The sequence below is a fragment of the Podarcis raffonei genome, chromosome 6, assembly GCF_027172205.1.
Source record: "Podarcis raffonei isolate rPodRaf1 chromosome 6, rPodRaf1.pri, whole genome shotgun sequence".
Classification (NCBI taxonomy): Eukaryota; Metazoa; Chordata; class Lepidosauria; order Squamata; family Lacertidae; genus Podarcis; species Podarcis raffonei.
In genome coordinates, this window is record NC_070607.1 from 6,077,465 (window position 1) to 6,090,528 (window position 13,064).

At 44.1% G+C, this 13,064-nt stretch overlaps 1 protein-coding gene across 6 annotated transcripts in view; it reads left to right on the forward strand.

The window, feature by feature from the left end:
- TDRD5 (tudor domain containing 5) overlaps positions 1-12,751 on the forward strand; it is a 43,304-nt gene extending 30,553 nt beyond the window's left edge. For 4 of the 6 annotated variants that reach the window (XM_053391282.1, XM_053391280.1, XM_053391281.1 and 1 more), the window contains exons 13-19: positions 799-960; positions 1,669-1,887; positions 3,212-3,373; positions 4,448-4,666; positions 7,521-7,610; positions 11,160-11,331; positions 12,295-12,751. In XM_053391282.1, the coding sequence (XP_053247257.1) occupies positions 799-960; positions 1,669-1,887; positions 3,212-3,373; positions 4,448-4,666; positions 7,521-7,610; positions 11,160-11,331; positions 12,295-12,539 (1,269 nt within the window). In that variant the 3' untranslated portion in view covers positions 12,540-12,751. The remainder of the gene's footprint in view (positions 1-798; positions 961-1,668; positions 1,888-3,211; positions 3,374-4,447; positions 4,667-7,520; positions 7,611-11,159; positions 11,332-12,294) is intronic. The other 2 variants (XM_053391284.1, XM_053391285.1) reach the window with 2 other exon arrangements.
- The last annotated feature ends 313 nt before the right edge of the window (positions 12,752-13,064 follow it).

Sequence of the window (13,064 nt, forward strand, 5' to 3'; positions counted from 1 at the left end):
GATGATTATAAGTTTGTTAAAAATCAGTGACCCAGAAAAAGCCCACATGATTATTATTATATTTAATTTAGTTGCATTATTACATTTTTTTAAAAAAAACCTAGTTATTTTTAGTTAATTTCCAGGTTTTTAAATCTTATTAAAAATAAATTTTATTTATCATTTTTCCTTTTGCAACAATGCATACAAATTGACAAACCCCAAAATAAGAACAAATCAACTTTCCCCCCACCCCATTCATGGTTCCTTCGGTTTATCAGTACTTCTGCATATCCACAAAATGCCTCAATTGTTTGTTTCCTGTAAACTTTCTTCACATATTCTTTACTGTTCGTTTTAAGTTAACCCTGCTAAAGCTTTAAGTTGTTTACAATAACTTTTTAAATAGTCAATAAATGCACCCTAATCTTTATTAGTTTCTTTCCTCTTCCTGATTTCTTCCTGTAAGTTTGGCTGTCTCTGCATATTCCATCAGTTTTATCTACCAGTCCTCCTTGGTTGGAACTATTCCTTCTTTTCTTTTTAAAATAATTTTTTTTATTGGTTTTAACATACTTTCCAGACAAAACAACCATCCCACCCCATCTTATACATTTGTGGCTATAGTTAGCCTATGACTTCCATCAATCCCTTCTGATGATTTTCAAAATTCATCTCCTATTCCTGCATTTTTGCTTTCCTATTATCTTAACATTGCATTGGCAAATGACTTGTAAACTACTTTGGTAAGAGTTTTTCTTTAAACTGTATACAAATTTATTAAATAAATAAAATTCTTCATTCTCCTGCCTTTAACAGAATTTCAGAGAGCCATTCTTTTCCTCATTGTATCTGAAACCCGGAGCGGAGCAGCAGTCTGGTTTGACAAAAGCAGAAACGCCCTTGCTTAAGCAGGAATCTCTTTGTGACCTTCCAGAAGTACCAGATTCAGGGTCTTGCTACAATGAAGTGCTTTCCCAGGTAAAGATTTTGGAGTTTTTCTGTTTAAATAAGCATTGATGTTGCATTTAGTGAAGTATATCCAAGCAGTTAAAATAAGTACATGGGCAAAGTTAACAGGGAGAGTTTCTCCAAGACCCATTAGAACATAATATGGGTAATGGAATCGCTTTGATCTTAGATACCATACTAGTTTCGTTTGGAGATCTCATCAAATACCTTCCATTTCTTTATTTGTTTAAACAAAGATTTAATTGGGACAATCTAATCCCACTAACATTTAACTTAAACTGCTCTGCAGTTTAAAGGGGTGTGTGGTGAAGGTGTTAAACAAGCCTCTAATAATAATAATAATAATAATAATAATAATAATAATAATAATAATAATTTATTATTTGTACCCCGCCCATCTGGCTGGGTTTCCCCAGCCACTCTTGATGCCGGCAGCTGTTTTGTGGGGTAGTGAGGTGGCCAATACTGCCATCAAGGAGGAGACTACCTCTTGGGAGTCCTACAGCATCTCATGTGGCCCGGTGAGATTCTTGTGAAAAGTTTGGGGTGGGTACCTTTAAAAGGACTGGCTGGCTGCCTTGCTACCTCTCTCTTTTCCTTCTAGCAGACAGTTTTGTTTTATCAGCAAGTGAATTGTTTAAAACGAAGTGCATTGAATTAAAAATATTCCTTTTAAAAGTTGACGGTACTGTAACTTGGCCCTGAATCGTTTTCTAGGGTACAGCAAGCTCACGCTCAGACCCTGAGATGCCGCTCCTTGAGCCAGTATATATGTGCGACGAAATCTGGGATGAGAACTGGACACCTTCCAAGCATTATGAAGAAGAGGAAAATGGTGATCCTTTGTCCCCTGACAATGCAGTGTTTCCCTGCCATTCTTCGAGTGATGAAGGGAATAAGGAGGAGACTCAGCACAGCCAGGAATTGACTCAACAGGTGGTGGTTGTTCAGTGTTGATGGGAGGGAAATGGTCAGATGGGTTGTTGGTGAAGTTGCAAAGCCTTTTCATATCCCTTAGCCATGTCTTTCTAGCCCGTATATTATCCCAAAGTCTGAGACCAGAGGCAATGCTCTCCAGCACAATAGATTTATTTATTAAAAATATTATAAAAAGATTTAGGGGGAGAGATCAAGAGTTGTTGAGGGGTTTTTTTTGGCCCATCATGTGAGCTGTGACAGCCCACGATCAACCCTGTTGGACAGGCAAGACTTAGTGGGTTGTAACCCATCTCCCTTCAGATTAAATGACTTCCAAATTGGCCCTGCCCTTGGGTTTCTAATATAAAAGACACAACACAAAAAGGAATGGATTTGGTGGGGAGGAGGGGAAAAAGAAAATTCAGACACCAGCTGTTCCTAGACTGTTTACAAAGACCAGCTGGAATGGAAAGAATTTAAAAGTTGCTGGCCTTAGGCGAGTTGATGCAGTCCCATCACTGATGTAGGTTGATTGAATGGCTATTGTTAGATGCCAGTTTTAGGGAGGATAAAGCCCTTCCTTGCCACTCCCATTGTACTTACCAGAGAAAGTTCTTCTGGACCCAAAATTGCTCGTGTGTGTCTTCAGTATGCTGCTTTCAGTCTAGATTGATTCTAGATCCTGCCATCTGCAAGGTTAGGTGTGGTTACTTGGTAGGCATTTGAACCCAGCCATGCCTTTTCCTTCCTGCACATGCTCCAGATAAAGAAATAAAGAAGTGGCAATTGTGATTTTGGTATAACCCACACAGTTATTGGGCAAGTGTGGGTACATACCAGGACTGCCTACATCTTTTTTCAAAAGGAAACACTGTGAGATAATGCATAATCCATCTGCAACAAACTTTTATTTTTGTAATATAACCAGTTTCTCAGGAAGTGCTTTTCAGGGGGAGAAAATACACAGTAGATCTAGATTGTTGGGAGAGGCATGCTACATAGAAAAAACAAGGACTCAGTTACCATTGATTCTAGCAGCCAAAGTTGTAAGAAGATAGAAAATGAGAGCAAGCAAGCCCCTGTAAACCCTGGTTTGCTTGTTCTAGGTTTCAGTATTGAGCTGGTAGTAGTGTTGATCTTCTTGACTTTTACTAATGCTTTGAAATACTGTACTGCATATGAGTTTTTGGTTTCATATTATCTTAACATTGCACTGGCAAATGTCTTGTAAACTACTTTGGTAAGAGGTTTTTTTAAAACTGTATACAAATTTATTAAATAAATAAAATTGTATACAAATTTATTAAATAAATACAATTCTTCATTCTCCTGCCTTTAACAGAATTTCGGAGAACCATCGTTTTCCACATTGTATCTCAAACTCAGTCCAGAGCAGCAGTCTGGTTTGACAAAAGCTGAAATGCCCTTGCTTGAACAGGAATCTCCTTGTGACCTTCCAGAAGTACCATATTCAGGGTCTTGCTACAATAAAGTGCTTTCCCAGGTGGAGATTTTTTAGTTTTTCTGTTCCCCCCACCCCACCCCAATCTATTGTTCTCCTTCTGTCTTTAACTCTTCTAACCTCTCCTGTGCTAGAAAACCCAAACCTTGTGAATGCAACTTTTAATTTTTAAAAACTTGTTGTTGTTTATATACCGCCCTATACCCGCAGGTCTCAGGGCAGTTCACAAGACAAAATCAGAATATAAAACCACAAGATGCATACTGTTTAAAATAATTCCTTGATGATAGAATGGACATAATTCTGTATTGTGTTGAGGAATCTGCTCAGCCCCCCCCCCCCAGTTTTCTGCCTTTTATAGCTTTGGATACAAATATAAGGATAATTTTGTTTAGTTTCAGAAATGCACAGATACTTTAAAAAATGATTAAAGAAGCATTGATGTTGTATCTAGTGAAGTATAGCCAAGCAGTTAAAATAAGTACATGAGCAAAATAACAGGGAGTGTCTCCAAGACCCATTAGATTAATATAGGTAATGGAATCACTTTGATCTAAGATACCATATTAGTTTCGTTTGGAGATCTCATCAAATACCTTCCATTTCTTTATTTGTTTAAACAAAGATTTAATTGGGACAATCTAATCCCACTAACATTTAACTTAAACTGCTCTGCAGTTTAAAGGGGTGTGTGGTGAAGGTGTTAAACAAGCCTCATAATAATAATAATAATAATAATAATAATAATAATAATAATAATAATAATAATAATAATAATTTATTTGTACCCCGCCCATCTGGCTGGGTTTCCCCAGCCACTCTTGATGCCGGCAGCTGTTTTGTGGGGTAGTGAGGTGGCCAATATTGCCATCGAGGAGGAAACTACCTCTTGGGAGTCCTACAGCATCTCATGTGGCCCGGTGAGATTCTTGTGAAAAGTTTGGGGTGGGTACCTTTAAAAGGACTGGCTGCCTGCCTTGCTACCTCTCTCTTTTCCTTCTAGCAGACAGTTTTGTTTTATCAGCATGTGAATTGTTTAAAACAAAGTACGTTGAATTAAAAATATTCCTTTTAAAAGTTGACGGTACTGTAACTTGGCCCTGAATCGTTTTCTAGGGTACAGCAGGCTCACGCTCAGACCCTGAGATGCCGCTCCTCGAGCCAGTATATATGTGCGACGAAATCTGGGATGAGAACTGGACACCTTCCAAGCATTATGAAGAAGAGGAAAATGGTGATCCTTTGTCCCCTGACAATGCAGTGTTTCCCTGCCATTCTTCGAGTGATGAAGGGAATAAGGAGGAGACTCAGCACAGCCAGGAATTGACTCAACAGGTGGTGGTTGTTCAGTGTTGATGGGAGGGAAATGGTCAGATGGGTTGTTGGTGAAGTTGCAAAGCCTTTTCATATCCCTTAGCCATGTCTTTCTAGCCTGTTTATTATCCCAAAGTCTGAGACCAGAGGCAGTGCTCTCCAGCACAATAGATTTATTTAAAAAATTATATCCTTCAGGAAAAAAACTTAAATTGGCTGACATAAAAACTGAAAACTAAGGTAAAGGTAAAGGTACCCCTGCCCGTACGGGCCAGTCTTGACAGACTCTGGGGTTGTGCGCCCATCTCACTTAAGAGGCCAGGGGCCAGCGCTGTCCGGAGACACTTCCGGGTCACGTGGCCAGCGTGACAAAGCTGCATCTGGCGAGCCAGCGCAGCACACGGAAACGTCGTTTACCTTCCCGCCAGTAAGCGGTCCCTATTTATCTACTTGCACCTGGGGGTGCTTCCGAACTGCTAGGTTGGCAGGCGCTGGGACCGAGCAACGGGAGCTCACCCCGCCGCGGGGATTCGAACCGCCGACCTTTCGATCGGCAAGCCCTAGGCACTGAGGCTTTTACCCACAGCGCCACCCATGTCCCTATAAAGCATCAAATACAAATAAAGCAAAAGTATCAAACCCCAGGAACAAACATAAGGCTACACAACAGATATATCGCAAGTAATTTAAGCTTTAGCCAAATGCCTTCCAAAAGAGTCAGGCTTTCACCTGAAGGTGTACAGGGTTAGGTCTTGGCAGACCTTTGGGAGGCTGTTTCATAAAACTGGCATCATCATTAAAAAGGCCCTGCCTTCCAGAAGACTTCCATTAAAATTGAGTTGCTGAGAGCCAGTAGATCAGAGTGTGGATAACTGATTATAAAGTGTGGATGTGGCCAGGTGTAGTTTCTTGTTGAATGCAGCCCTGCTGAAAAGGCATATCTAGTCCAGCATACCCAGCAAAGGTGTGTCTAGTCCAGCCCATAAGCAGGATATGAAGATGGTAGCATACTGCCACTGATACTGGATATGGGCCACAAACTTCATCCTTAACAGCCGTTGATAGCCTTATATTCCATAAATGTGTCGAATCCATCTTTAAAGCCACCCAACTCGGCAGTGGTCATTACATCTTTTAGTTGAGAATTTCATAGTTGAACTATGCAGTGTGTGAAAAAGTACTTCCATTTTCCTTGTTCTGAATCATGTGCTGTTAAGCTTCTCCAGTAAAGGGCACAGCAGGAAAAGTTTGTGAAAAGCACTTCCTGCTGTCATCTGACCTTCAATAAATCAGCACTGGATCAAGACGTATCCCAAGGCTGCAAAACCTATGTCTTGTCACGGGTAGGGGTTACAGTCCCATCCATGACCGGCTGTATCTTCCTGATCCAACTCCCCCCACCCTTCAACAATAGTTCCGATTTCTTGTGAATGTAACTTCCCATGTCAGCCTTGGTTTGGTTGCTTTAGTTTTTTATGCATTTCTCTCATGAAGTTATTTAGGTTATATGGATAAATTTTAATGCAAATACTTTTTTAAAATTCCAGTATTTCTGTCTAATAATAATAATAATAATAATAATAATAATAATTTATAATTTATACCCCGCCCATCTGGCTGGGCCTCCCCAGCCACTCTGGGTGGCTTCCATAAAAACCAAAAATACAGTAAAATATCACACGTTAAAAACTTCCCTGAACAGGGCTGCCTTAAGATGTCTTCTGAATGTCAGGTAGTTGTTTATCGCTTTGACATCTGCTGGAAGGGCGTTCCACAGGGCGGGCGCCACTACCGAGAAGGCCCTCTGCCTGGTTCCCTGTAGCTTTGCTTCTCGCAATGAGGGAACCGCCAGAAGGCCCTCAGCGCTGGACCTCAGCGTCCGGGCAGAATGATGGGGGTGGAGACGCTCCTTCAGGTATACTGGACCGAGGCCGTTTAGGGCTTTAAAGGTCAGCACCAACACTTTGAATTGTGCCCGGAAACGTACTGGGAGCCAATGTAGGTCTTTCAAGACCAGTGTTATATGGTCTCGGCGGCCGCCCCCAGTCACCAGTCTAGCTGCCGCATTCTGGATTAGTTGTAGTTTCCGAGTCACCTTCAAAGGTGGATTAAGTTTGTTTTCCCTCTCCAGTTCTTCACTGCATTAGCTGGCATGGCATTGTCTCCCTAGGATCTGTTGAAAACAAAGAGGAGTACACAGAGTGGGGATGATGAGCAGGAAATACCTAAACCATGCTAGTAATTTATTTAGAGCAGGGGTGTCCAGCTTCCAAGAGACGGCGATCAACTCCCACTATAAATTAACTGGCAGTGATCTACCCATTGGATTGACCCCAGAGTTGTTGAGCTTTTTTAAGGGGGAGACTGGGACAGCCCACGATCAACCCTGTTGGACAGGCAAGATTTAGCGGGTTGTAACCCATCTCCCTTCGGATTAAATGAGTTCCAAAGTGGCTGTGTCCTTGCGTTTATAATATAAAAGACACAACACAAAACGGAATGGATTTGGTGGGGAGGAGGGAAAAAAGAAAATTCAGACAATAGCTATTCCTAGACTGTTTACAAAGACCTGCTGGAATGGAAATTTAAAAGTTGCTGGCCTTAGGCGAGTTGATGCAGTCCCACCACTAATGTAGGTTGATGGAATGGCTATTGTTAGATGCCAGTTTTAGGGAGGATAAAGCCCTTCCTTGCCACTCCCATTGTACTTACCAGAGAAAGTTCTTTTCTTCTTAATCTTAGTTATCCTAACCACTTTTTTCTGCCAGTACGTTTGCTGAACTATGTTCACATTATCCCTCTTGCTTTTACTGTCAATGAGCATCACTTTTGGGGGGCCCTTTTACTTACCAAATGTGTAACACATTTTTGGCAGAATGTGGATATTTCCATTCCCGTTGAGAGAACAAACTGTCTGAGTCTGGAACCCCTGAACAGAAAAGTGGAGTCATCTGGAAGAATGGAGGTAAAGTCATTTCCATTGGCTTACCTTGTAAACTTGATTTCCGGCATTAAAGTAGCACAGATGAATTCCATTATTGGGATGGCATGCATGGTTGCATAACCCAAGATGCATTGTCAGACCCTACATACTTGTTGAATCTTAGCGTGGTTGTGGAGAACCCAGAAGTCTAATGGAGACCTGCAAGTCTGTTTTTTCTTTCACTCTATCCAGGCTATACCCTTCACTGACTGCTTCGCATGTTGGGTGTTACTGCCTGCCTAGCATGTGTCCTTGAACTCTGATCATTCCTCTTGTTTCCCTGGATGGAGGCTAGAGAGGAGTGCATGTGGAAACCAGCTCACTGCACAAATACAGTGGTACCTCGCAAGACGAAATTAATTCGTTCCGCGAGTTTTTTCTTCTTGCGAGTTTTTTGTCTTGCGAAGCACGGTTTCCCATAGGAATGCATTGAAAATCAATCAATGCGTTCCTATGGAAACCGCCTTCAGACCAGGTCCGGGGACAGTCTGTCCCCCGACCTCTTCTGAAGGCTGGGGGGGGGGGGACAAGGGCTTTTCTTCCCACCGCCAGCCTTCAGAAGGCTGTTCTGAAGGCTGGCGGTGGGAAGAAAAGCCCTTCTCCCCAACTCCCGCCCCGAAGCTCCAGGGACAGGAGGGCTTTGCTGCCGACCGCCAGCATTTTAAAAGCCCGCGGGACAGCGGAGACTTCTCCGCTGTCCCGGGGCAATTTTAAAATGCTGGCGGGCGGCAGCGAAGCCTCCGCTGTCCCACGGCGATTTTAAAATGCTGGCGGGCGGCAGCGAAGCCTTCGCTGCCGACCCCCAGCATTTTAAAAGCCCCCGGGAAATGCTGGCGGGCGGCAGCGAAGGATTCGCTGCCGCCCGCCAGCATTTTAAGATCGCCCCGGGACAGCGGAGAAGATCGCCAGCATTTTAAGATCGCCCGGAACAGCGGAGAAGTCTCCGCTGTCCCTGGGGCTTTTAAAATGCTGGGGGTCGGCAGCGAAGGCTTTGCTGCCGCCTGCCAGCATTTTAAGATCACCCCGGGACAGCGGAGAAGTCTCCGCTGTCCCGGGAAGGCAGGCGGGGGGAGCAAAGACTTTTGCCCCCCGCCGGCCTTCAGAAGAGGTCCAGGACCTCTTCTGAAGGCCGGCGGTGGGCGAAAGTCTTTGCTCCCCCCGCCTTCAAAAGCCGTCCGGGATAGCGGAAAAACGCACTGCGCTTCTCCGCTATCCCAGGAAGGTAGGCGGTCGGGAGCAAAGACTTTTGCCCCCCGCTGGCCTTCAGAAGAGGTCCAGGACCTCTTCTGAAGGCCGGCGGTGGGCGAAAGTCTTTGCTCCCGACCGCCAGCATTTTAAAAGAGGTCCACGGAGATTTCCCTATGGGCTTTCTTCTTGCGAAGCAAGCCCATAGGGAAATTCGTCTGGCGAAGCACCTCGAAAAACAGAAAACTCTTTCTTCTTGCGAGTTTTCCGTCTTGCGAGGCATTCGTCTTGCGAGGTACCACTGTACAGCATTTTCATTTGTTCACTTTCACCTCTGGCCCTGCCCCCCACTGGCATGTTGCCCACCCCCTCCAAGAGCACGCAGCTTCTTGGCATGAACATTTCCTCCACCCCTTTTGAAAGCATCATTGCTTCCAAGAAAAGAACCTGTGAGTCCTCTGCTAACATTCTAGGTGAGGCTTTCCAAGATCAGAGGTATGGCTTTTGAGCCTGCACAACTATTTCATTGCCGCAGAACGCTAGCTGTGTAAACCTTGTCGCTCTTGCATTTTCGTCATCTTCTTGCCTGACTCCTTTAATGGTGGTGGTTATCCAGGAGTGGGTTACTTTTCCCACTAGCTTGAAAGGCAAGGCTATGAAAATGGCTTTGTGCTTGGTCCCATTCTGTGAGAGGAGGCTCCCCGCAGTCCCATCTTGCCTGCTTCAAGGTAGCTGGGATTTTCCATCCCTTTTGAACATTTTTTTAATTGTGCTAGCAGCCTGATTCCCCTTCATGGATCACTGCCTTGCCGTGGCGAAGGGGCTTGAAGAACTCAGAGAAGCTATGAACTACGCCGAGCAGGGCACACAAGATGAACAGGTCATAGTGGAGAGTTTTGACCAAACGTGATCCACCTGGAGGAGGAACCGGCAAGCCACTCCAGTATCCTTGCCAAGAAAACTCCATGGACAAAGACAACAGGCGTATAAAAGTTATGACGCTGGAAGATGAGCCCCTCAGGTCGGAAGGCGTCCAACATGCTACTGGGGAAGAGCGGAGGGCAAGTACAAGTAGATCCAGAGCTGATGAAGCGGCTGGGCCAAAGCCGAAAGGACGCTCAGTTGCGGATATGCCTGGAAGCGAAAGGAAAGTCCAATGCTGTAAAGAAAAATATTGCATAGGTTACCAGCATGAGTTTGACCAAACTGCAGGAGGTAGTGGAGGACAGAGGTGCCTGGCGTGCTCTGGTCCATGGGGTCACGAAGAGTCGGACACGACTAAACGACTAAACAACAACAGGCAACCTGATTCAGCATTTGTTTACCTGACAACTTATCTGGCCCTGATATCAAGCTTCTGTCACATTACTGCTGTTTCCCCCATGGAAAAGAAAAGTGGAACTGACTGCAAAGAGGGGCATAGCTCCTGAACTAGTGTCTAGCAAGTAGTCACAAGCATTTCAGGCAGAAACGATCCTTCCTTGAGGAATGATAATGAGGTCAACTTTCCTGTGAATAAGAAAGTAATCTTATGACCATGAGCGTTGCTCCCGAGCTACTTTCTGGCAAGGGGGCACAGTTTGCATCCCTGGCAAGGAGCACCCCCATTTCAGCTGGTAGTGAGGCCAGTTCTCTAACACAGAGAAGAAGCCAATCTGGCTGCTAAGAGGAACATCACCTCCAGACTACTTCTGGCAAGGAGGGACAAATGGAAGTTGTGCTAAACATCAAGATGGGAAGTGTGTATTCAGGTTTGCTTAAGTTTGCACCATAACTTTCTTCCATGTGCAGGCTGGCATATTTTGTACAAACTGGGGAAGAAAGAGTCCCTGAATGTTCCACTTTCCTAGTGCCATGGATTCTTTCAGCTGTGTTTGTGTGAATCCTGTTAACCATGGTTGTAGTGCCTCTGTTCTGTCTCCAAATGCCCTACAAATTACCTCCCCTTGCTTTTCTGTTCTTAACTTGGTCATGGGAACCTGTTTTGTAGCCGAAATATGTATTGAGATGATAAATAGGAGAAAAGGACTAGCTTGCGTCCACAAATGCCAGTGAATTAGCAGTAACCCCCACCCCCGCCATAAAATATAAAAAGGAAGTGCATTTGTTAACACGCATAGAGACCTGTGGTGATTAGCCCTTCCTGGTGTCTGGGTGTATGTGTTCACTGCATGTCCTCTGCTTTTTACAGAGTTTGCCAAATAGCGGTGTGTATGTGGCAGGTACTGTTTGTGTATGAAGGAAAATAAACTCTCAGTTCTTTTCAGTGGCCTGTGACAGTGGCATGGGTCACATGGGTTTACTTTTGCCCTAAATCAGGTTTCTTCCCTGTCCATTTGACTACAGGCAAGAAACACTCTTGGAGCTACATCTGATTCTTTGTCACAAACGCTGCAAGAGTTTTACATCTCCATTGTCCATTCCAAGCAATCAGCAGAGGAGAACAAATTAGATTTGGATCTGAACAAATTATCTGGCTACGGTTCCCAACCACTTCCATCACCATCTGCCATACACGGTACTTGTGGGCTGCTTAAAGCAAAAACTGTTTGAGTGCATAATCTGGCTATATTCGTACCCTTACTACTCTATTGACATTAAACTGCAATTCCTAAGAATGTCTGCGCAGAGTCCCACTTGGAGTCTGAGCGGCGAAGTGGACACCCCATTCATCATTAAAGTTGCAGCAGAGAAAAAAGTGTGGAAACCTTACTGCCTAAGTGCCTTGAATGCTTGCTTGTGCACAGCATATCCTACTGAAACATGTGGGAGGATCTTGCACCTCATATCGAGGCGCAGTTGGTGCATTACTGCACCCACATGGGAGCTGCTTCCCATGGTTCAATTTCACAGTATTCCAATAAAAATGTGCGTGCCTGGCATCCTCACTATCAGTTTTTAGGTACCCATCTAAGACATTTTGATTTACTCAGGCATTTGGTGGCTAAATTAGCCTCTGCTGTGCTGCTCATCTTTTAGTGGGGTGGGGTAGGATTTGCCCTTCTTATTGTATCATTGGGTGAGCATTTTAGGAATTTTGTATTGTACATTGTTTTTAATTTGGTTCCTAAAGTTGATTTTATCCTTTTTTATTTTCTCTATCTGTTAAGTAACTTTGAGATGTTTTTGTGTAGGGTGACTAACAAATGAAATAAAAAGTGGGGATGGGACTGCATTGTTCATTCCCCAGTAAAGTTTTTCTTCAGTCAGGGCCAGCCTGAGGCAAAGCAAGGCAACCGCTTTAGGTGATAAGATCTGCAGGTCCCAATCCGGATGTTTATTCCAGATGTAGATCTTCACTCACCCCTTCTTTCCTGGGGGTGGGGAGTGCCATTTTGTGCTTTGCCTCGGGTGCCAAAATGTCTCCCAAGTGTGAATTGGCTTGTGGAATTTCCCTGTTGATTTGCCAGATCAGAGAGCCGAATCTGGATCCTGTGAACTACATAGCCCAAGGTCATTTTTCTCTCTCTTTGCTGTTCAGGAAATGTTCCTTCAGAGAGGAAGGTGGATGATGCCTCCACGACCCAAGTAATAACCCTGTATTCCGCTCGCAGCTGCCCTAACCAAGGGGGCACAGGTCACAATGCCCTGGTGTTCACTGCCAAACTTCAGGGTTCCCCGGCATCCTGCGTCGCTTGCAGCCCTAGTGTAGCCCTTGGAGCCTCAGCACGCTTAGCTACATCTGGTGGCTTTTTCTCCTTTCATCTTAAGAAGATGGCAATATGAGGAAAGCCCAAGGAGTGGCTGGATGGCTGTTCGAGACTTCAGTGGCTGGTTGCTTTCTTGTACACATTGGTAAAGAAAAAAAGGGCTTGAAGGCTATGGGAATTCTACCTATGTTTCAATTTGGACTAAATGCGGCAATGAGTGCTAACTTCTCCCCTGTTTGTATAGTTTTGTTGATTCTCCTGTTCTTAATAGAATTGTTCCAAAAGTAATCAGTGAGTTGTCCTATTGTCATGTTTGCACCAAAGTATTTTAAACTGGATATTTTATTGTAGCTTGACAGTTCTGTATATATTTTTGAAGTATTGAGTGCATTTAAAGAAGGGAGCTATTCCAGGCTATTTCAAAAAGGATTTGTTTGTTTGTTTTCATAACTTGATGTACAGTTAAACCTTGGCTCCTGAACACCTCCGTTTTGGAACGTTTTGGCTCCCAAACGCTGAAAACCCGGAAGTAAGTGCTCAGGTTTTTGAACGTTTTTTTTTGGGAAGCTGAATGTCTGACGCGGCTTCTGCTTGAGTGCAG